Below are 25215 nucleotides of genomic sequence, written 5' to 3'. Positions count from 1 at the left end.
GGCAAACCCATATTTTTGCTACATACCAGCATCCAGACCATGGACTAGTGATGTCTTGCCCTGTCTCTTCATCCTATCCAAGGACCACCCCCAGGCTCCTTCCTATAAGGAAAGACAACATTGGTCTACCTCTTTCTTGGAAACATTTATGGACTGGTCTGGGGCTGCTAGGAATGCAGCCCTTTCTCTGAACTTGTGATAACTTTGATAATATGAATAAATTGAATCAGAAAATCCTAAAAATCTCATTCTGATTCTTCTAGTCTCTAAGTGTATTTTTTTTGGCTAAATGTAATGAGATTTTAAGGCATCACCACACCTATCAGCTGGTTCACCAGTCTCGACTCTATGACTAAACATCACAGAGAAGGCAAGAAATGGCTCAGCATTATCCTGGAGGCATCAGGTGGGACCTCAGCCTACAAACCTATACACACGTGCAGAGTCTCTGTGTCCTTTGTATTCTGTACCCACAAGCCCACCTTATCGTTTGGCATACATAGATGCTGACAGCCCATCAAGATCTATGAGTAATGGGTCCCCTCTTCTGGGAAGCTAGTGGTGTGTGTGTTCATGTGTGTGAGGACATAAGTGTGTGTACAGGCATGGGTGCTCATGTGTGTATGTGGAGGGTAGAAGTCAGCCTCTAGTGTTATCCCTCAGGATCTGTCCACCTTGTCTTTTTTTGAGCATAGGGTCTTTTACTAGCCTAGAATTCACCAAGCAGGTTAGGTTGGCTGGCCAGGGAGCCCCAAGGATCTGCCTCTCTTCTACCTCTCTGGCAATGGGATTATAAGTGCCTTCCACCACACCCTGGCAAATACTTTACTGACTGAGCCAATTCCCCAACCCCAGAAGCCAACCTTTCTTGCCACCCACTTTGTAAGCCCCTGATACACTAACCTTGCAAATTTTCACAAGGTCCTTGGCACTGTGTGTTAAAACATCAACAAGCCTCTTTCTAATAATTCCAGCCAGGGGCATATTAACAGCACACCCCGGACCGGCCAAGCCTTAATTACACTGTTATGACAGTTACTTAACCACCTTTCACTCTTCAGACTCACACCTTAAACACTGAGGCTGCCTTTTGCCAAACATCCATGCAACTGATACATCACCGCAGCCAGAGCACACAGGTCCTGAAAGTGCAAGGTTAAAGTGGATCACGTTCTCAAACTGTTGAACTGGAAGCCAATCCCCACTATCTGTTCGAGGATTAACCTGTGATAACTGGGGAGGAGGAGCAGCTGAGAACAGAGGGACTGGCAGCTAGTGCTGTAGTTCTGACTTGCCCCAGTGCAGCAGGAGAATTGCTCCTGGAATGTTCTGGAACTGTCTATGGGGTGTTTGGTGCCCCAAATTCACAACCACTGAATCTAGCAGCTGCTTACTGAGAGGTGTGTACAGGGGCAGATGCTGGAATGTTTTCATACATACAGATGTGTACATACACAAATGTGCACACATACACATGTACATACACATGTACACATACACATACAAATATACACATACACATGAACTCACAGTACATAAACACACATAGATACACACAATGAGCTCAGTCAGGAGCACTGGTGATAGGATGTAAGGGAAGGCCCTGCAGAGTGACATACCTAGGGGAGGGCAATAGGGTACATGCACCATGCACTGTTTTGTCTCTGCAAGATGCATTCTTGAACAGTTGAAGCACCACCCCAAAACAGGGAGCGAAAAGAAGGATACGCAGCCACCCCACCTCACTTCCTCCATTGTAACTTCCCATTTAGACAGGGAACACTGACTCTGTGCTCCCTGAGGGCTGAAGTGCTGCTGCTGGTTGGTTGGCTGCTTGCATGTGTCGGCATGCTTGCATGTATGTGTGCATATGTGCGTATGTGTATGTGTGTATGTGCATTTGTATGTGTTTATGTGTATGTACGCATGTATGTTTATGTATTGTGTGCTCACGTATATGTATATATTTGTATGTGTGCATGTGTACATTTGTATGTACATGTGTTTGTGTGTCTGTGTGCACGTGTGTATGTATGCATTTGTATGTGTGTATATATGCAATTGTATGTGTGTATGTATGTTTGTACATGTATGGGTGTATATGTATGTGTGTTTGCATGTGTGTATATGTGTGTTTGTAAGTATGTGCATATCTGTGAATGTTTATGTGTGCATGTAAGCATGTGTATGTTGTGTATGTGTGTGCATGTGTATATATGTGTGTGTCTGTCTGTGTGTGAATGGGTAGCATTTTGCTTCAGCTGCAAACTTGACTGTAGCCCTCCTGGCCTGAGGATACTTGTGTGTAATTCTGGTTTGTTACCATCAAGCTACAAACATGAGCAGAATTGCAGATGCAGTCCCCAAATAATGTCTACCTCCCAACCCAGTTACAAAAACCAAGTAACACAGGCAGGGCTACAGACAGAGGTTTTCACTTTCCAGGGTGGTGCTTCTTGTACATCATGCAGGGAATGAGACTGCTGTGAACCAGGAGGAGGGTGGAAGCCTAGGCTAGTTTACCCCTTCTATCCCCAGACTCTCTGAGCTGGTGATTAGAATAGAGCTCTTGGATCCCACTGGAGGCCAAGCATATGGGTCTCCTTACCACTAGACTCCTGAAGAATAACCCACCAGATTCCCAGTGTGGGATTTCCCTACCCAGTGGGTGCTCAGTGACGGGCAGATGGTCTTCCCATAAAGGCTTGTCACAGAACACATACAGAAATAAGAGGCCAGAGAATAACATGGGGTCCTCATAGGGTAGAGGGACCATAGGCACAGATGAACAGTTCCCAGTCTCAGGGGGACACCCCCACCCAGCGCTCCATCTTTTTTCTGCAGCCCTCTGTGCTCACGATGCAACAGACTTTTCCACTTGCTTACTGATGGTTTCCTTCAAGAAGGCAAGCTCCCTGAAGGCAAGGGTTGCTGGTAGCTAACCCACAAGCTGCAGTCCCCAAATACTACATCCATTTCTTTGAACCCAGTGCCAGGGAGGGAGCCCTTGACTCAAAGAAGACACTCAGCACTGTTGGTGAAAAGGTGAACTCTATCCTCAGTACGGAGGGCCCTGCTCACTTGTTTCTGGGATGCCTCAGCTGAAGAACTACAGGTGGGAATGACAGGCCCAGTAAGCCTCGGGCTCAGGGTGATAAAGGGGAGAGAAGGAAACCCATCGACTGGCATCACATTGAGGCCTGATAGCACAGGAGGCAGAAGACAGCAGGGACTGCGACTTCCTGGTGCCTTGCTTTGCTTTAGCAGTCACCTCAGAGCCTGAGAAACCCATCCCACACTCCCCAGAAAGAGGCCGTTTCATCTTCAGAGCACTAGGACTTGGCAACATGACAGCGGAAATGCTTTTTACCAACACAGAGTTTGCTGGACGAGAAAGAGGAAGTTGACCATTCAAAGCAAGAGACCTGGTTCAATAACACCTCAAGAGTTGCATTCCTTTTCTTCTTACTGTTCAGGGACTGAGCACCCCCTACACACCAAAGAGACACATGACACTCATCCCGCCTCTTCTGTGAGAAGTGAACATATGCTGTGATCCGGCTATAATTAACTCCATGAATCCTGCTTCTGAAGCAAATCTGATGGGCTCAGTCCTCTACTCAAAATCTTGCATCCTCTGTTGCCTAGAGAATAAAGACTCAGGCTGAAAAGATAACTCTAGGAGTAAGTACTCAAGCATGAAGACCTGACTTTGACCCAGAACCCACATAAAAAAGCCAGGTATGGTATCGCACACTTGTAATCCCAGTGCTGGGAAGGCAGGACCAGGCAGCTGGATCCCTGGGGCTCCCTGGACAGCCAGTCCAGCCTAATTGGTGAGTCTCACAGCCTTAAAATAAAAATGGCACCTGAGGAGTGGTAACTGAGGTTGACTTCTGGTCTCTACACAAGTACACACACACACACACACACACACACACACACACACACACCAGCCTCTGGGCTTGAAAGCCAATGCCCTCTCTTCCATCTGTCCTGCTCTGACTGCCAAGCCCTAAGATCCACTCTGCCAGGCCCTCTCTCAGTGAAGATTCAGTCAAGCCCACCCGTCCCTAGCTGTCACCTGCCTCCTCCTCCTGCTCCACTCTGGTTTTCTATGGGCCTTGCTTCCACTCTGTGAGGTTCTTAGGGTCAGGACATCTGTCTCATCCACACCTGCCCGCATGTGCTGGGAAGGCAGACGTGGAGGAGCATTTGGTACACTAACCTGGCTGGCAGCCTGGCTCCATCACATTCTCTAGGACTGGCGTTTCTAACCTGGTTATCATTGTGGCAGTTCCTGGGAGTCATGCCAGAACTGAACCTCTTCTGCACAGAACAGGGGCTCCCAAGGATCTGATCTCAACCACACACCTCCTATGCCCTAAAGATACTCCCTAGGCTTCAGGCTCTCTGTCTGCCTAGAATGTTCTAGACCTTCTTTCATTTAGACAGCTGTCTGCTTATCCAGGCTTGCTTCCTCTTAGAAGTGTTTCCCCTCTGCCCCAGAGCATGTGCCCCAGGCGTCTTTGCCCTGGCTCCCCTCAGGCACCCCCACCTTGCTCCATATCCAGATTCTGAGCTGTGTGAGGACAGGACCCATTGATTCCCATTGTCTTGCCTTGATAGACTGGAACAAACCAATTAACCTCCGGTTGCAACACTTCACAGAGGAAATTTGCCGCTGCAAGACCCAACACCGTTTTCAGTGGCAATCTGTGCAGTAGGTACACACACGTGCCCTTGCAGGTTGAAGATGTGAGGATTCCAAACTGCCCTTGCCTCTGAACATTGTTCAGTGTCAGAGCAAGATCAACCACTGGCTGTCAGAAGCCTACAACTTCAAAGGCAGATGAAAGCATAGCTGCTTCTGTGTTCCTTACTTTCCCGTTTCCTTTCTCTGGCAGCTACAAGGTAGCAGAAGGTCCCAGCATTTGCTTTTGAATGCAGGCCAGTACTGCTAGAAGCTACCAGAAGGCCTGTTGACAAGGATGTAAAGGCCCCATCTCCTCCAACGTGGTTCCTGTTGACCCTGGCATTCTCTTGGGTCTGAGACACAGTCTTCCTGTCCCGGCATCAGAGGGGCCGGGAGGGCATGCCTTCAGTGTTTACAGCTCTCCGCTCTCACCCACACCTGCACCTCTGCAGTGCACAGCTGTCTAGGATTATGGTTCCTGGGAACCTCCAGCTGGTTCTGGGCACTGTTGCTTCCTCCCTGTGGCCACCTGCTGAGCCATCCCAGCTGTCACTGGGAAGCAGAGAAGACTCAGTTGGGGTACCCATCACACAGGGGGAGGAAGGGCTCTCTACATTCCATCTGGGGAGACTCCCAGGCAGCTGAGCTGAGAACAGCCCACTTAGCTTCTAGTTCCTGACTCCATTATCTGGCAGTGAGAAGTCAAGCCCATGTTCTAGCATAATCTGGGCAACCCCCCAGGGCTTTGAGCTCATTTCTCCCAGATGAACTTTTATTATTTATTTATTTATTTATTTATTTAATTTATTTATTTAATTTTATGTGTATGGATGTTATGCCTGCATGTGCTAGTGTGCTTGTGTTGTGCAATGCCTGCAGAGGACAGAAGAGGGTGTCAGATCCCCTGGAATTGGAGGTATGGATGGTTGTTAGCCACCATGTGGGTGCTGGGATTAGAACCTGGGTCTTCTGCAAGAACAGCCAGTGCTCTTAACTGCTGAGCCATCTCTCTGGCCCCCGCAAGATGAACAGTCTTGTGACACTGTGGTGGTCAGCTCTCCTGCAGCTGCAGTGTTCACAGCAAGGTGATGGTACACAAATTGGACTATATTGCTCCATGGAAGCCATGGAGAGGAGAGGCGTTCCCAGTGCAGGCATTTCCTCGCATTCATGTAGTAAGCTGAAGATAACAGTCCTATCATCTATAAGCATCCATTTAGAGATGGCCTAACTCTGAAAACTTAAACAACATGTCCACAGAATTTCCCCTTATAAGCGGTGTAGGACCAGGGCTTGGATTCTGAAATGTTCATCTGTTTTATGTGGCCAGGTGACTCTTAGGTCCTAACTTTAGTCAGATCAGTAGCATCTTTTTGCATGAATGTGCGTGCATGTGTGCGTGTGTGTGTGTTACACATGCATGTTCTCAGGTGTGTGGGTACATGTATATAAGTGTGCATGTAGAAGCCAGAGGTTGACAGTGGGTATCTTCCTTAATCTCTCGTAACCTTATCTAACCAGGCAGAATCTCTCACTGAACCCAGAGCTCACTGATTCTGCTGGTCTAGCCTACCAGCTTGCTCTGGGGATCCCGTTTCTGCCTCATGAATGCTGGGATTACAGATAGGTGGCCATGTTTTCCCAGCTTTTACATGCATGCTGGGAATCCAAACAGCACCACTCACATTTGCATGGCAAATGCTTTACTTGGTGAACCATCTTCCCATCCCTAGTCAGCAGCATTTCAGAAGCTGAGAGTTAACTCCAGGGCCTTTAGAGTCACCACACAGTCATGGGCCACATTCCAGTGTGCCTTCAGACAGCGGCTCTCAGACCAGCTAGACTCACTGAAATAGATGTCCTGACACAAGGCCCCAGTGACAGTTCTCTGCTCGGCTCTAGGTGCCATATACACTCTTCTCTGGTGGCCTCCCCAGCTCTGCTCAGAGGAAGGAGGGCTTGGGAGAAAGAAGCTTCTACCTCCTTCTTGAGGCCACAGGTCTCTGCCTGCCTCCTGTTGCCTCCCCCAACCCCCCACTAATTCTCTACTAAAAGTACCATCTCAGTGTCTGCTAAGGCTCCCTCTAGCATCAATTTTGATTAAAGCAGGAAGATGAAAGATGTGATTTTGGTTTTCTTCCACTCTGGGAATGCTAGACTGTTTAAAGCACCCTCCATCTGAGCTGTGACAGAGTCGTGACTTGCTCAGCAAGGTCTGTGATGTTGAGGCTCTTCTCGCTATGGAGGGAGGAAGAGTCTCCCTTCACCCCTGTGGTGGCATTCATGGTTTCCCTGGATACCTGGTAACCGGCTGGCAAATGAGCAGCCCTGCCCAGTTACAGCTAATGCAACTTACACTTAGAAAGACTGTATTAAGAAGTAGGGACAAGTTTTGAAAGAGACATTAGACAAGGTTTTAACGGGCTTCATAATAATCAAATCAGAGCTATTCTGTTCCACCACTGTTCTCAGTCAATTTAGCAGTGAGATTCTTTCTTGACTCTTCTAAATATTTTTATTAATGTGTATGTATTTATTAAGTCTATGTGTGCAGGTGCCCACAGAGGCCAGAAGAGGGCATCAGAATCCTTGGAACTAGAGTTGCAGGCAGTTGTGAGTTGCCTGATATGGATGTTGGGAACTGAACCCCAGTCTTGTACAAGAGCAGCAAGTGCTCTTAACCACCAACCAATCTCTCAAGCTTCTTAATAAATTTCTAGTACATTTTATTTTTTAAGTGTTTGGGGTGTGGTGTGCCATACACACATGTGGAGATCAGAGGACAACTTGTAGGACTTGGTTCCTCCTTCCACCATGTGAGTCTTGGGGCTCAAGATCAGGTGAGCAAGGCTTGCAAGGCAGTAAATGCCTTCACTCACGTAGCCATCTCACTGGTCCCCTTTCTTGACTCTTTCCGGATGCTTTTCATAGGAAGTAAGGAGACTGGAGCCCATACTTCTCTCTGTCACGAATTTCCCCACTGTGGCCTTTCACCTTGCCTACCTTGACCTTGTAACCTCCCCGAACTTGACTCCACATATTCAGCAGTAGTTTAAGTGGTGCAGGTCTGCCTAACCTTGTCTCCAAGTGGGTGGTGGCTGTAGCCTATGTTTGGAACAACACTGAGCTACCTCTGTGGCTCAGAAGCTCTTGCTATGTACATGGGTGGTGGGAGCAGGAAGGACCATTTGTTTGGTCTCCTAATTACAGCCCAATACAGGCAGGGCCACTTAACCGACAAACACATCCTCTGCTGGATACCTGCTTCCCTTGTGACTAGCCACTTTCCCCCTCTTTGGGGATACCTTGGGCCCTATCATGGCTCCTGAATCTATTTGCTTCCTGTCTTGGCTGCTGTTCAGAAGTGGTGCATTAACTGTCTCCCTAACCAATTCTGGCCAGCCCAGAAGCTGTTGGCTTGAGTCAGCATAGAAAACTCCCTGGGCTCTGGAGTCCTGCATGGCTGGTCCCCAAACCCTGAGATAGGCGGCTGGGTCATGAGGCTCAGTGCAAATGCCCCTCGAGCCCCTTCCTCTAGAATATGTACCATGTTTTAGAAATTCCAGCTCTAACTGTATGGGAACACAGTGACAGATTTCTCAAAGAAATTCTGGTCCTAGTCTACCACACTTTTTCCCTCCCTGGTCTCAGTGATGCTGTTAGCTGATGACTTCTAAGAGAAACTTCAAAACATGGCTAAGATTTGAAGGAGGTGGTCAGTGGGACTTGGCAGCTTTAAGGGGACATGCATTGGATGGGTGGGGTGAGGTGGCAGGAAGGTGGAGGGGAAGGAGAGAGTGTTCTCAACTTGCAGTCATTGTTCTACCTCTGGGACTGATAAAAGGCAGGTTTCCAAGGCACAGAGGGTCACTCTGATCAACAGGCTTTCTTGGGGTGTTTCAGGCAGGACAGATTTGGGCCAATCCTGGACACAGCCCACATGGGATTTCCACCTAGAGCAACCACGGGGTGCACTATTTGCACAGACAAGCACTATGGGTCACACCAACAACGTGACTCCCAGGAAGGGCTGAAGGGCCTGCTTCGTGGTGAGGTGCGGGAGGTGGGGGGGGTCACCATTCCAGTGAGCTCCGTAGGAAAAGATATAGTTCATTAAATCTGCATCCTGCTTTGTTGTGGTCTTAACACCATCAGATACTCTGACTCATGCCATCACACATGAAGAAGATGCCTGGGAAATGAGTGAGGGAGGGAATGAGGGAAGTAAAAGCCAGGGGCTGCCAAGCCAGCTTGTCCTCACCCCAGCCCCATTCTCCACGCCCGGGCTAAAGTTCTGCTCCCATTTCTACACGTCCGGAACCTACCACAGCCGTTTCTACAGGATGCTGCCTGCTTCATAGAAATAGGCTGCTAAGGTAGAGGGGTGGAGATAGAGGCAGAAGGGTTCACTACAGAGGACAGAGAGAATTCTGATCTTGACCTCATGACAAAGCAGGAGCATTCTTTGTGATGCCTCACCCATGCTGGCCTCCAGGGCCAGCCCAGCAACCTGGTGCTTTGGGAACAGCCCCAGGTAAGTGGCCGGCAGTCCAAGCATCCCTACCTGTATCTCTGCTTCACAGACTGCTTCTCTGTGGCCTTGCACACATGCCCTGCATAGTACAATGGGAAGAACAGAAAGTTCCAGTTGGTGGCAAACCAAGTCAAGGTGAAGGGCGCATCAAAGCTCTTGAAGGTCAGCTTGGCGAGCTGTGTGGAGCCAGCCCAGGAGGCACACACAGAGAACACGACGGCCACACTCCAAAAGATCTTCTTGAGCTGTTCCTGAGAGCAAGTCCAGCGATACCGGCTCGTTCTTCCTCCGGCTTCTGTCCCAGGTGGCGCCTGGGCCTCTGCTGGGCCCGAGGGCTCCCGGGGGCGCTCCTCCCCTGAGGAAGAGAAGGGATATTAGCTGGGTCTGCAGACTTCTAATTGAAGCTACTGTTGGATCCCTGGCAGCCATCTGGGGTCAGGGAGGTGGGTGCTGGGCAATGCTCTGGCCAGCCGGCAACACAAACCGCAGCTGTGGCATGTGTGACAGGTTTCCCACCCTGGGGAACCCTGGCCCACAGGGCATGGCCCCCAAGCAAGCTAAGCTGCACAAGCACTTTTCCAGCTTGCCCTGGGAGCCTTTTGGAGTGACAAAGTCTTAGATGGATCCCATCCCAGGCCCTTGAACCAGATGTGATTTCAACCGGTGATCTTTGTGGGTCAGTTTGGGGAATGCAAATCCAGAACACACAGAAAAGCTAAAATATTCTCTTTCTTATGTATGTGTCTTTCTCTTTCTTTTTCTTTCTTTCCTTCCTTCCTTCCTTCCTTCCTTCTTTCCCTCTTTCTTTCTCTCTCTTTCTTTCTCTCTCTTTCTCTTCCTTCCTTCCTTCCTTCCTTCCTTCCTTCCTTCCTTCTTTCCCTCTTTCTTTCTACTTTAGTCCAGCAACCTCACTACTTATGTGTATTTAGCAGTTCCATGGATTATTTTTCCTTTCCTTTCCCTTTCTTTCTTTCTTTCTTTCTTTCTTTCTTTCTTTCTTTCTTTCTTTCTTTCTTTCTTACATTTATTCAAGACAGGGTCTCATCTATCTCAGGCTTACCTTGAATTTGTTATATAGCTGAGGATAACCCTGAACTTCTGTTTCTCCTGCTTCCAACTCTGGAATACTGGGATTATAGGTACATATCACAATGTGGCTGGTCTTATGCAGTGTCAGGGATCAAACCTAGGGCTTCTTGAGTGCTGGATAAGCACTCTGCCAATGGAACTATATCTCTAGCCTTGTTTATTTACTGTGGTGGTGGGAGTGGAACCCAGAGTCTTGTGCACTAACACTTACCTAACAGTAACATTCCAGCAGTCACTTCCTCCTCTCATTTTCAGTCTTATCTAGTTGTTCATGCTGACTTAAGTGCAAGGCTCAGATCCTCCTGCCTCAGCCTCCCCAATAGATGGGATGACATGCATGCACCACCGGGTCTGGCTTCTTGCTCCTGTTTATGTTAGTTCACATGTGCTTATGTGCTTATGTGCTACTTGCTGGGTGCTGGGCTGCAAAGGTGCTAGGATTCCTAGTGGAGGGGGTGGCAGGCTTTGACATTTAAAGGGTGCAGGATCTTGATGAGTGCTCCTTCCTGTCTGCCCCTGAAGGGCACAGATGATTCCCCTCTTATTCTGCATAGTCTACCCACATAGACTCCTTCTCTCCTTCCATTAATTAGATCTAACCAGCCTCCTGCAGTCGGCCTCCAGCCCCACTTCAAGGCATAACTTAAAAAGCCTCAACTTCTGGAAAGTGCTGTGTGAGAGAACATAGACACAGTCACTCCATCAAGAGTTGTGGTGCCTGGAGAAGTCCAGCTGCAGCCCACAGCTGGCCAGGCTGCACAGTGCCATGCTCTGTTGGACTGTGAGAAGACTGCAAGAGGCATTATTTCCCACTGTTTGTCTTTCATCTGCGTGTGCACCAGCCAGCTGGAAATTCAAGCAGAGCCATAGCCAGTGTCCAGTGTAACCACAGACAGATGAGATATGCAGAACCTGCCTTTCAAGGTGTCTACCTGGCACTTGGCTGAACAAACAGAAGAACACAGTTGACAAGAAGCCTTCAGCATGACAGGGGCCCGGAACATGAGCACCAATGTTACTGGGGTCAACATACTCTGTATTTTCCTTAACTTCAGTAGTCATTTAAATAAATTAAATCAAAGTTTGCAAGCTTGCTTTCTGAAACCCAATTCTATCGGGGAAAGTCCTGATTTGAGGTAACCTGTTACTGTGTTAGGGGTTCCTGTCATTAACCACCCAGCTTTGGCTGCATCTGCTTTAGCCAAAGATCAGCCCAAGTGTGACATGGCTAGTCAAGGTGTGATGGTAAAACCATCTCTCATTTGCTTTATTAGTATGTGATCTTGGGCTGGGATGTAGCTCCGTTGGTAGACTGCTTGCTTAGCATGCACAAGGCCCTGGGTTGATTCCCAGCACTACCACATAAACTGAGTTGAGGTGGTACATGCCTACAAATCCCAGCACCAAGGAGATGGAGGCAGGAGGATCAGGACTTAAAGGTCACCCTCAGCTAGACAGTGAGTCTGAGGCCAGCCTGGGATACAGGAGAATCTGTCTAAAATAATATGTATATACAATCTCCCAACTCGTACATGTACATGCCCACATTGGAAGGCCACCAGGGCTGTCGCCCTGAGCATCTATGTGGCCATGCAAGAGCTATGTAGTTGGGAGAATCGCAACAGGAAGACAGACCTCACACCAGGGCTTCCTGGCTTTTCTCACAGTGAATTCCAAACACTTGAAGTGAATTCACTTCCAGATAGAAGCATGATGAATTTCATTTCCATGCTGACTGCTCGCAAGGTTTGCGCAGCCTCTGCAGACCTCATTATTGGGTACTCCAGTGTGTGTCTCACTGCCATGAGTTCATGGGAAAAATAAAGATAAATGTGGCAAAGAGGCAATTCCTATGCAGGAATAAAACACAGGTTAACAGTAAATTTAAAAAAATATTTTATTTATTATTTTTATTTTATGTGTATGTGTGTGTTGCCTGCATGTAGGTAAGTGCACCCGTGTCGTGCAGTGCCCATGGAGGACAGAAGAGGATGTTGGATCCCCTGGAACTGGAGTTACAGACAGTTGTTAGCTGCCATGTGGGTGCTGGGATTTAAACCCAGGTCTTTTGCAAGAACAACCAGTGTTCTTAGATACTGAGCCATCTCTCCAGCCCCATAATATTAAATTTTTAGGGCAGGCTCCTGAGGAGACCATGGATCCTCAGGATCCCAGCGTGCTACCTTCATCAAGTGTTGATTGGATTAAGAGTCACCCAGGGCAGTGCTGAGGCTCACCTTTGGGTGTGTCTGTGAGGGAGTTTCTACAGAGGATTAACTGAAGGACAAAATTAAGTCTGAATGTGGGTGGCACCACCTCACAGGCTGGGGTCCTGGACTATGTAAAAAAGGAAACATAGGAAAGCCCACCAGCCCATGTGGCTGGTCCCCTTCTCTGCTTCCTGATCTTCCCATGTGTGAGCAAGCAGCCCCAAGCTCTTGCTGCCACTGTTTCCCACCACGATGGACTGTACTCTCCAACTGTGAGTTAAAATAAATCCTTCCTTCCCTTAAGTTGTTTCTTGTCAGGCCTTTGGCCACAACAATGATCAAACCAGTTATACATCAAGGTAAGCATTCCAACACAGAGCTAATCAACAATGCTGGGTCGCCTTTATGAGGAAACAGAACAATCTTCAGTCATGTAATTTGTATGTATACATGTTCATATATATGTGTGTGTGCATGTGCGTGTGTGTGAGTGCATGTGTGTGTGTGTGTGTGTGTGTGTGTGTGTGTGTATGTATGTAGCGGCCAGAGGTCAACATAGGGGGCCTTTTCAATCATTCTCCCTCTTTAAAAAAAAGATTTTATTTATTTTTATTTTATGCGTCTGAGTGTTTTGCCAGCATGTATGTAAATGCACTATGTGCATTCAATGTCCCTGAAGGCCAGAAGGGGGCATCAGGTCCCCTGGAACTGAAGTTACGGATAGTTCTTAGCCACCATATAGGTGGTGGGAACCAAACCTGGGGCCTCTGCAAGACCAGCAAGTGCTCTTAACTGCTGATCTGTCTCTCCAGCCTCCACCTTATTTTTTGAGACAGGGTTTCTCACTGAACCTGGTGCTCATCAATTCAGCTAGACTGGCTGGCCAGCAAGCCCAAGAATTCACCTGTTTCTGCCTCTCCAGCACTGTGCTTACAAGTGTGTACTACTATGCCTAGCTTTTAAAATATGAGTGTTGGGAATCGAACTCAAGTCCTCATGCTTGTGTCACAATCACTGACTGACTGAGCCAGCTCCTTTACCTCTCACCCCACATCATGCAATTTTTATACTGCCAAATTACTTCTGCAGATTTAGTTATTTTTCAACTTTGTCATCTCTCCAAAATGCTCTCACCAAGAGAGTATTAGGAAAAACACATGAAACAGACACTGAATACTAAAGCCAGCATGCTATTATCTAAAAACTATAACTGATAAATTAGAACTGTGTTTTCCAAAGTGTAATGCAGGCAACAGGCACTAACTAGAAAGGGTTCCACAGCTGAGTAGGTTTGGAGAACACTTAACAGAGCTGACAAGTTATTTTATTGTAGGAATACTGAAGGCTAATGGGCATGGTGAGTCTCAACACTGTCATGTTATTTAGATGCTTAGTACTTGTGGTGCGGATTAGGATGCCCTGGAATACACTTTGGGAAACACTGGCCCAGACTCAAAAAGAGCAATAGTCAAGCACACCTGAGTCACTACACTCACCTCTTTCATTGCATTGAGCCTCCTAGCACTGGTCATACTGGTTTCATTACCTCATTCATTGTGTGTATATGTGCCATGTGTGTGCATGCATATGTGTGCTTGTGTATGTGGAAACTGGATGTCAACTTCAGATGTTGTTCCTCAGGAGCCGTTCATCTTATTTTTGAGACAGAGTTGCTCACTGACATGGAGCTCACTGATTACACTAGGCTGGCTGGGGAGTCCCTGTCTGTGCTTCCCATGTGCCAGCATTATGGGCCGGCCACCACGCCCACCTGGGATTGCATCGTATTTTCATCCTCCATTCATTTAACCTAATACACCACGGCGTGAACTTTTATAGATCACGGTGTTGTGTCCTACATCCTAGGACCAAGTCAGTCATCCAGAGAATCGCTGAGAAATACTGACCAATGCTAAGTTCAGAATACTGGGTGGTGTGTGACCTAGGGCAAAGTATCATTACTGTGCTTCAGGAACTTTTCTAGTAACAAAGAATCACAGAATACTTATGTTCAAAACAGAAGATTCTAACTGCAGTTTTCACTAGTGAGTGCTGTAGCATCATGTAGATATACAGTGGAGTATCAGGCTGAACCTGGGTCTTGCAGGACAGGAAGGAACTTGGTATCAAGAGAGACAGTTGGAGCCCAATAATTGTGATCTGCCTCAGGGTACTGAGCAGGTGATGCACTCTGAGATCCACTGCCCTCTTTCCCACATGCCTGTGATGCTCAGTCATGTAGAAGGAGAAACTGCCAAACTTGCCAGAGGGGAGGGTGCTCCTCAGAGGTTCACTGACCCAGTTTAATAAAGGCAGCGACTTAGATGAAGAACGAATGCAGAGTGGTACATGCATCGGCCAGCTCTGTTTGCTCTGCACCATGTGGATGGCAGAAAATGCATCTCACACTATGTACCATGTGCAGGTATTCAGTGAACTGTCCAAGTGATGCTCAGACAGGGGCTATACAGGGGAGGGCAGCAGCCCTTCTTGGACACCTTTCAAATCTTTAAGTCTGGAAAATTTGGGGAGACTTTGCTCCTCCTCAACTGCAGGGCAAGCAGTGTGTGTGTGTGTGTGTGTGTGTGTGTGTGTGTGTGTGTGTACATGTGTGCAGGGGAGCATGCTCTTGTGGATCCTCTGTGCATGATAGGATGTAACCACACCTGTGTTGAAGAGTCACCCTAAGCTCTGTCAGGGTCCTGAGGGTTGCCAGGCAGCGCCTGGCGCTGGGTCAGTCCTACCTCCCATAGAGCCACACCCCATGTTATCAGGGATTTATAGAGGGTTTACTCATTCTGGTCAGGCAGAAGCCATACCTGAAGGCAATGCTTGCCTAGAACAAAGAGAGTCTGGGTCATGAGGGATGAACCGTGAGTCTTAGCTACCAGCCTAGTTGGGTCTTGGTGCTGCCCACTGTGTTCCCCAGAGAAAATGAACTGGGAGCTTTTGTGTCTCTCTAGTGGAAAGTCACTTCTTTTGATGACAAAGAAAGACTTTGGAAAATCATTTGCTCTCTTGACAATTCCCATAAAATGGATCTTTTTGAATTTTTCAGAGAACGTGAATGTTTCTCTGATGAACTCCCCTGAGAACAAGTGACCCCTTGAGAACACGCTCTATGGAAATGTCTCCAGGGAGAGTCTTGTACTTAGGGGAAGGGACATAAGGCTGGAGACAAAGACACTGTTGGCTGGCATGATGTGTCTCTTGAAGAGGAAGCAGATGCCCTCAAATGGATAATGGCAGGCAATGGTTCCCAGCTGCCAGCTGTAGCTGCCCATGCAGTAACTTTTTCTCAGTTTTACTGAGGTATAATTTCATAGGATAATATTAAGTTATCTGAGGTGCAGAGTTTACTCATTTTCATCAGATTTACAGATATTATATAATCACACAGATTTAAGGTATTTCTGTTACCACAAAATGAGACCTAATACCCACCTGCAATCACTCTCTGTTCTTACCCTTAACCCTAGGTAACCATGAATCTGTTTTCTGTCTCTATAATTTTCCTGTTTTGGACATTTCATATGAATATGCAGGCTTCATATTTGATTTTTTCATTAGCAGTTCATTCTTCTTATGGAAGAACAGTATTCCAGTGCATGAATATACCACATTCTTTTATCCATCCACCTACAGATGGACACATGGACTGTTTTCAGTTTGGGAGTTCCATGGATAATACTGCTATAAACATTCACATCTAGGTTTATGTAGATATATCTTGAATTCTGAATAGACTAAGTTTGGGATGAATCATTCACAAATTTTTGTTGGCCACCTATTTTATGTGTATGAGTGTTTTGCCTGCATGTGCACCCCATGTCATGCCAAGCCTGCAGAGGCCAAAAGAGCTCTTGCAAAATGAGGAGTCTGGAATAAAGCTTTTGCATATGGCTATCTGCAAAAGTAACATCTCCCTAAATGCAAAGGTCTCACCAACTCATCAAACGTTTATTTGGTGGATCTACCTGTGATGACCAAACAGTGGAATGGAGGGGGAAGAAGCACACTTACAGAAGAGGCTCTCACATGGAAAAGGCCACCATATGCCCTGGATGTAACCAAGGCAATCCTCAGGTGCTATCTCCCAGCCCACCATGCCCACCTAGCTCGGCCAGATCTCCTTCCCCTCATGTGGATCCCTGGACCCCAGATAAGAGACTATTCTGGCCATTCCTTCATGGCTAAGCACCCAGCCATGTTCATGAGCCCTGGTCCCAGGAAGAGAATGGAAACCAGGACAACTGAAGTTGGATGCTGACCCTGGGCAAAGAAGGTGGGGGGAGATGGCAAGATACCCCATGTCTACACCAAACTCTGCCAGAACATGTCCTGTCTCGTTTCTTCCCATTGATAGACAGTGGAGACTCAGAGTTACCATCTCAAAGTCACAGCCGGAGAGTAGCTGAGATGCAGTAACCACCCAGGTCTGTCCAACTCCACGGCATTTGTTTTCATGGAGAGCTTGTTCCTTCTGGTTCAAACTTGATCAGAGCTGTGGTGTTGGACACTTCAGGTTTTTATAAGGACTGAGGAGCTGGGGTTCTGGGTTAGGATTTACTGTCCTGGAATCTGAGTGTGTTGGGATGATGGTTTTCCTCTCAAATTCATAGGTTGAAGCCTGGAATCCAGTGTGGTTATGTTTGGAAGTAAAGTCTCTACAGAAGCTATTTGAGGTCAAGTGAAATTGTAAGGATGGGGCTCCAGCCTGATGGGATTAGCATTTCTTTTGTGTGTGTATTCATGTGTGTGTGCATGCATGTAGAGGCCAGAGGTAACCATGGGTTCATTCCTCGGCTCATTCCTCAGGCACTATCCACCTTATTTATTGAGACAAGGTCTCTCAATGACCTAGAACATGCCAATGGGGCTATGCTGGATGGACAGCAAGCTCCAAGGATCTGTCTGTCTCCTCCTCTCTAGCACTGAGATTACAAGTGTGTGCTATCATGTCTAGGTTTTGTAATGTGAGTTCTGGATCAAACTCAGGTCTTCATGCTTGCAAGGCAAGCACTTTACCTACTGAGCTATCTCCCCGGCCCTGGGATCAGTGTTCTTACAGGAAGAAACACTAGAGAACTCACCCACTCTCTCTCCACATGCATTCATACAGAAAAGAGGCCGGGTGAGGACGCAGCCATCTGTGACTGGGAAGAAAGCCCTCATCAGAACTCAGTGTGTCAGCACCTGTCTGGCCTGCAGAACTGTGAGGAAACAAAAACTGCACTTTGCAGCCTGTGGTATGCCTGAGCTGACAAAGGAACCAAGCCACGGTGGAGTGTGTGCTGTGTCGGTGAAGACTTGAGACCAGGAGCTGCAGGTGGCAGAGCATTTATTGTGATGACCTTGTAGGAGGAGAAATAACTGTTCTGGAGGAGAAACGCAGAATGCTCCCTCATGGTTGTTTCTCCCTTGGGAATTATTTCAACTTCAGTTGTGAGGTGATTCCTTGCTAGAGGCAAAGGGTGGAGGTGAGAGAAAATATGGCCTCTGCGAAAACATTTTTACAGATGAAGTTAGCATTTTTTACTGGAAGCTTGTCTTCCTGGCCAAAATAAGAGAGTCAGGAGGTGACTGAAGGTTGCTTTTGGTGGAGGGGAGCAGTGTGGAGTGATGGGATATGATCTGAGTCCTTCTGGAAGTTCCACTTGAAGCAGTCTGAGACCTGGGATCAGTTGCCTCCCTCCATCCCATATTCCTGCTGTCCTAGTTTGGTTTCTGCTGCTGGTTCAAATTAACCTGGGGAGGAAATGGTCTATTTGGCTTTTGGCTTATAGTCCATCATTGAGCAAAGCCAAGGCAGGATCTCAAGGCAGGAATGCGGAGCAGGAACTGAAGTAGAGACCATGAGGGTATGCTGCTTAATGGCTTACTTTCCCGGTTTACTCAGCCACCTTTTTTAAAAAATATTTTATTTATTACTTTTATTTTACGTGCATGGTCATATTGCATATATGTACCTGTGTCTTACATGGTATAGGAGAGGGTGTTGGATCCCCTGGAACTGGAGTTACAGACGGTTGTTAGCCACCATGTGGGTTCAAGAGCAGCCAGTGCTCTTAACTGTTGAGCCATCTCTCCAGCCCCTCAATTACCTTTCTTATACAGCCCAGAAGATAACAAACACAACCAGTACCCAAGGAGCAGACCCCTTGCTGGATGTGCACCTAACCCTCATTTCCTCAGAGATGTGTGGATAAATCCCACATGGCTCAGTGACATGGCTTCATGGATGTAGGGCAGTGGCCAATTCTGACTTTTGAGGAGCTGAGTGTCGTGGAAAGGCTCTAAGAAAGGCTGTCTGCACCTTGCGGGAGACACTGGTATGTGCTCAGGGAGGGAGTGAATTTTGGTGCTTGCCCTGAACATTTGAGCTCCAGGGGATCAGGCTTAATCTACACACCCTGCTAGTCACAGCCTGTTCAGCTTCCTGAAACCCCATGGTGTTCCTGGTACCTCTGAACATGCAGAAAGCCTGCTGTGGTTGTACAGCTACTGGGAGTTCAGTGTGTTTCTAATATCCATGTACCCAGACAAATGTGCACACTCCTTTTTTCTGGTACTTTCCATTAGAGTAAGTGTCTGGAAGTTTTAAAAAAAAATATTTCTTTTTTAATTTTTACGTGTATGACTGTTATGCCTGCATATGTGTAAGTATACCCATGTCATGCAATGCCCAAGGAGGTCAGAAGAGGGCATCAGATCTCCTGGAACTGGAATTACAGACCATTGTTAGCCACCATGTGGGTGCTAGGAACTGAACCCAGGCCCTCTGTAAGAGCAGATAGTGCTCTTAACCATTGGGTCATCCCTCCAGCCCTGTGTCTGGAACTTTTGACGTCTGCAGGAACTAGCCTTCAGAGTAACCATGAATTTGCAAGTAGGCAAAACAGATGTAGTATTGCCTCTCCAGATAAAGCTTGCCTCCTGCAGTCTTTGGACACTTCAGGAAGGGGCACCTGGCCAACCATGGTTCACAGGACATGCCAAGCAGGGTGACACCCTTGATCTTTTGCTTTTGGCTGGATGGAATATCAGACCGGAGCATGGCGTTTTTAACATAAGAACCCCAAAGGTACCTCGGGCATAAGAGCTCGCCTGGTTGCCTGGCTTTAGTCTCTCTTGGAGGTTGTCTGGATTTCTTCTGTGCCACCTTGTTATCTGAGGTCCCATCCCATACCAAGTAGCTTCTTCTGAACTTCATGGAACAAGCTGGAGCCACACAGCAACTCTTTCCACTCCCCACTGATCAAAACTGTCCCCCAAGGTGCACATGCCAGAATGCACACACAGGAGCATGCACGCCCATGCTTGCACACCTCAGTTCCTCACTGCCTCTGTCACAATCCCCAGAGCTGTGCTCTCTGGTTACAACTAGGGAAGGGCTTTAATCAGATACAACAATCTCTACTAATGAGTAAGCCACCTACTGGATTCACAGAATGCTCCTCCTCAAAGAGCCAAAGAAAGATCTAGTCCTGAGGAAAGAGATGGCTGGCTTTCCAGAGGTCAAGGTGAAATGTCTGATATATTAATTAGTGAGGGGGTGGGTAGTAGGAAAAGAAGACTGGCATCCTGACACTTCACGCCGAGTTCTTCCTTCTAGAGACTTCCCCCAAGGTACAAGATGTTTTAACCAGTGGGAAAACCTCACTCGCCAAAAAGGCTTTTAAGAATTAAATCCCTTTTTGGCTCTCTCTACAGAGCTATTCTGAACCTGTTCCCACCTCTTCAAGCCTTCAGTCCCCATCCATCATCTGTGGCAGATGAAAACTGCACTTCCTACGTTGCAAAGATCAAAGTCTTGAGCTCAGGACCGAGGCTTCCCGCCTGCACATCTGCACATCCCTCCGTGCCTTTGCCCATCACATCCCCTGCTCCCCTCCAAGCCTCACCGTCCCTTCTGACTCCCTGTGTTTTACTTCCATGCCCTTTCTCCTCCTCCAGGCCACTGCTGTATCATCGGCCACCTTGCTCTGGGGCCTATTAAGGAATGGGCCCTACTCTCTTTAAAACGGTATAACTCCACACACATCTTGGCCTCTTACAACGTCCAGCTGGTCACGGCTTTCTCATCCCAAGTTCAGCAACTCATCCCTTGCCATCTGGCTGGCACACCAGCACCCACTTAAAACTGCTTCTGCAAAACGCCCTGTCTTGGCAGTGACTGCTCATCGCTCGCTCTCTCACTCGGTTTTCTTCGTCAGATTTCCATGGTGCCATATTATCTGGTACTCTGATCAGCTGTTCAGACTTTTCCCACTAGCACCACACACATGGTGGCCACCAAGACTCTGCGCTTGCCTGTCCACTCCCAACGGTTTTCCCTCAGACTCTTCCACCTGTCTCCCATCTGCCTTTTTGGCCCCGCTGAACTTTAGACTTATTTAAATGCGACCCTCTTCTCACTCTCACAGAGGGGTGCTCCCTCCTCTATCCCCTTCTGCTAGAGGTGTTTCCACCCCCTCAGGGCTTCTTTGACACCTGCTCCTTTCCCAGTCCTCTGCTCTACTGTGCCACCTTCACCTGTTGATTCGTCCTCCATCGTGTTCATCCTTGCCACAGAGCGTGCAGTGCTCAGGATGTGGGTGTACTGAGTGGCAGTGGGATCAGCTGAGCCACCTAACTGCACTGTGCTCCATTCCCTCACATGTGCAGAAGGAGCTACGTGAGGACCTACTGTGCAGGGATGCTGGGAACACTAGATGAGGCAGCCCATGTTCAGGACTCACAGCAAGCAGGAAGCCATGCCAGCACCACAGTTAAGCCTATGAGCTCATGCTTGGACTCTGCAGTAGCTTCACAGCACATCTCCTCATCTCTAGTAGATCCCTTTCAGCAAGAGTTATCTTTTGGCTGAGTGTGTGTGTGTCTGTGTATGTGTGTGTGTACAAGTGCATATACGTATGTGTCTGGGTGGCTGTAGAGGCCAGAGGTTGATGTTGGGTGTCTTCCTCGATCGCTCTCCATCTTTGAGACAGGATCTCTCACTGAACCTGGAGCTTACAGATTCACAAGCTGACTGGCTAATGAACCCCAGGGATCTTCCTGTCTCCACCTCCCCAGCTTTGGGATTTCAGATACGTGATACCAGGACCAGTTTATTACATGATTGCTGAGGATCAAACTCAGGTTCTCATGCTTCTGTGGCAAAGACTTTACTGACTGAACCATCTCCCCAGCCCCTCCAGTAGGAACTGTCAAAGCTTTTTTTCACATAGTTACAATGCCAAATACACACACAGAGAGAGAGAGAGAGAGAGAAAGAGAGAGAGAGAGAGAAAGAGAGAGAGAGAGATGGAGTTATTACATATGATAGACCTGGGTAGTTTTTAGTTTATCCTCCATCCTGTAGGACCACTTTTTGTGTGTGTAAGAGAGAGAGAGAGAGAGAGAGAGAGAGAGAGAGAGAGAGAGATGGAGTTATTACATATGATAGACCTAGGTAGTTTTTAGTTTATCCTCCATCCTGTTAAGGACCACTTATTGTGGCTGATGAAGCAGGGCTTAGGATCTAGTCTGAGCATTGCTGCTCAGCACATCTGTCTTATTTTCTCAGACTCTCCTACTGCCTTTCTTCTTGTCTCTGGCTCCTCTTCCTTCCTGCTTCAATCCTCTCTCCCAGTGGAGCCCAGTATCCAGGCTGCCCTAGAGTCTGCCTGGACCTCTCTGATCCCCCAGTCTTCTTTAGTAAACCCAAGCTGTGGCCACTAAGTTCCAAATTCTCCCAGCTCTCCTGGTCTACGGGGTTCCCTCTACCAGCAATACTTACTGTCTTATTTCCTCCCACCTGTGACAGCCAGGGGCAAAGGCCACATGCTCTTCTAAGCCACCCTGACCATGTTCTCAAGAAAGGCAACTGAGTGCTTATGTACTTATCGCCCTGAACCTGGTGAGAAGACAGATCCTGGGGGAAGATTCCGCAGCCACATTTGAGCTTTGTAGGAAACAGTACTGTTGGATGGTATCATTTTGCCAAAGAGGAGGAAGGTAATGAAGCCAGGAGACTCCTAATGGAGTCTCGGTCAGAAGTGAGATCACCCTCTGCTGAAATGCTCCATTTATTTTATATCCCTTCTATAGAAATTTAAAAAAAAATCAACAAGTAAGCCAGGCATAGTGGTGTATACATTTAATCCCAGCACTCAGGAGGCAGAGGCAGGTGGATCTCTGTGAGTTCGAGGCCAGTCTGGTTTACATAGTGAGTTCCAGGCCAGCTGGGGCTATAGGGAGACACTGTCTCAAAAAGACTGCTCCCCCCCAAAAAACAACAACATTTATTTATTTATTGTGGTGTGTGTATAAGTGTGTTGGTGGATGTTCATGTGTGTGTTGAGCAGGTGTGTATAGAGGTAAGAGAAGAGCACCAGGTGTCCTGCTCTATCATGTTGTGTTATTCCCTTGAGACAGGGTCTCTCACTGAACTCAGAGCTAGGCTGGCGGCCGGTAAATCCTGGTGATCCTCTTGTCTTTGCTCCCCACAGCACGTGGGGTTTCAGGCAGGCCTGTGGCCATGCATAGCTTTTTACATGAGTGTTGGGGATTTCCACTTGGGACCTCATGCTTGTACAGCAAACACCCTTATGCATCAAGCCAGCTTCCTAGGCAATCAACAGGTAGCCTTCATTTGTGGGCATTTCTGACATTTCCCACATGCTTGAAAGCTCTGTCTGGTCAGGGATTGTATTTTACACTCCCCTTAGAATTCTCTAAAACATCTGGTTCACTCTCTTGCATATATTAGGTAATATATTTGACCAATATATAAATTACTTTTGTCTCAGATATTTGAGGTCTAGGACTAGCCAACCAGATTTATTTTGGAGTAGGGAGACACTTTGCTTATATACCTCTAAAGAATCCACTCAGATTGGCTCAGCGGCATTGGGTATACAGAAGTATATTCGTTGAACATGAATGTTATCTTAATATTATAGCTTGAATAAGAAACACCCCCCACAGGTTCATGTTTTGAATGCCTGGCCCCCCAACTGGTGATGCTATGGGAGGTTTTGGAAACTTTGGGAGTTGGGGTCTAGGTGGAAGAAGTAGGTCACTGGGGGTCCTTGGAGATGCACTATCTCTTGGGTACTTCCTGACTCAGTCTGCTTCCTATCTGTTGTGATGTGAACAGATGTCATCCACAACACACTCCTGTAGCCATGATGCTCTGCTCCAGTGCACAGGGCCAAACAACCATGGGTTGAATCCTCTGAAACTGTGAGCCAAAATAAATCTTTCCTCCTGTAAGTGCTTTCTGTCAGGTATTTTAGTCACAGTGATGCAAAAGTAACTACTATACATAGTGGCAGAAGTAAGTTGGCCAGACCTGTTCTGGGGGCATCTGAGACTGCCTGATACCCCAAGAATATCACCGAGGGCCATTGGTTCTGGGAGCCCCCACATCACAGTGGGAAATTAGGGAGCACACACATTCACAGAGTTCCAGGAAGATCACAAGTTCTAGACTAGTCTGGGCTACATAGCAATACCACATCTCAAAAACAAAAACAAACAAAAAACCAAACCAAAATAAAAGAAGGTATCTCAGCCAGCAAAGTGCTTGCCATGTAAATTGGAGGACCGGAGTTCAACCTGCTAGGACCCACATTAGAATAATAATGATAAAAAACCCTGGGTAGAGTGGAACTCATTCTTAATCACAGTGCTGGGGTGGGGAGCAGAGATAGGCTGACCCTTGGGGCTCACTGGCCAGCCAACCTAGTCAAGTTGGTGAGGTATAAGCCAATGAGAGACCCTTTTTCAAAAAGCAAGGTGGACAGCACGTGAGAAAAGATGTTTGACCCTACACTCAAGCACACACATGTACACATAACTCTACACTAACACCCCCTCACAGCCTCCCCAGAAAACAACCTACCACCACTACCAGTCAACAACACAAAGCTAAAACCAAACAATAACAAAAATTACAAAACCAAACTGAAAACAACAAAAATTTACTGCTCTATTATTATTAAAGGAAACACTACTCTCAATTTTATTTTGTTTTTTTTAGAGTTATTTTAATTTCTTGTGTGTGTGTGTGTGTGTGTATGCCACATGTGTGTAGATGTCCTCAGAAGGCAGAACAGGGTGTCAGATTCCCTGGAGCTGGACTTACAAGCAGTTGTGAGCTGCATGATGTTGCTGCTGGGAACTGAGTTCAGGTCCATCTCTCCATCCCTACCCCCAATTATAGAAGAGAAATGATTCCAGAGAGCTTTAATCATTAGTCACAATCACGCCAGGCGTGGTGGTGCACTCCTTTAATCCCAGCACTCAGGAGGCAGAGGCAGGCAGATCTCTGTGAGTTCAAGGCCAGCCTGGTCTACATAGTGAGTTCCAGGACAGCTGGGGCTATAGGGAGACCCTGTCTCAAAAAGACCAAAAAAAAAAAAAAAAAATCACACAGTCATGTGAGGGTTGAGCGCTAACCCTGTTCATCCTCCTCCAAAGCCTTTCCTGTTTCCACAGTGCTGACTGCCAATCTCCTGGGGGACCTCATTGTATTGTTCTCCACTATTAATTCCCATTGAATGTAATTTTATTGAACATGAATTAGCTGATTGTGAATATAGATGATTGTAGTAATTGCTACTCTACTAGAGATGTGCTGCTGATCGATATTCAGCATCTTCTGACAGGAAATCCAGGAAAAGCAGATGAAAACAAGA

At 47.3% G+C, this 25215-nt stretch overlaps 1 protein-coding gene across 5 annotated transcripts in view; it reads right to left on the bottom strand.

Moving 5' to 3' along the window:
• The window catches only part of Slc35f3 (solute carrier family 35 member F3), a 121316-nt gene that overhangs the window by 92215 nt on the left and 3886 nt on the right, over positions 1-25215 (bottom strand). For all 5 annotated transcript variants that reach the window (XR_606890.2, XR_606889.2, XR_606892.2 and 2 more), the window contains exon 2: positions 9261-9585. Coding sequence is in view for 2 of the 5 variants with exons in the window: in XM_008823706.2 (XP_008821928.1) it covers positions 9261-9585 (325 nt within the window). In the remaining 3 variants the exon portion in view is untranslated. The remainder of the gene's footprint in view (positions 1-9260; positions 9586-25215) is intronic.

This window comes from Nannospalax galili, unplaced genomic scaffold, assembly GCF_000622305.1.
Source record: "Nannospalax galili isolate Female #2095 unplaced genomic scaffold, S.galili_v1.0 scaffold2452, whole genome shotgun sequence".
Classification (NCBI taxonomy): Eukaryota; Metazoa; Chordata; class Mammalia; order Rodentia; family Spalacidae; genus Nannospalax; species Nannospalax galili.
Note: the sequence above shows the minus strand (reverse complement) of the source record. Positions and strands in the feature narration are given on the sequence as shown.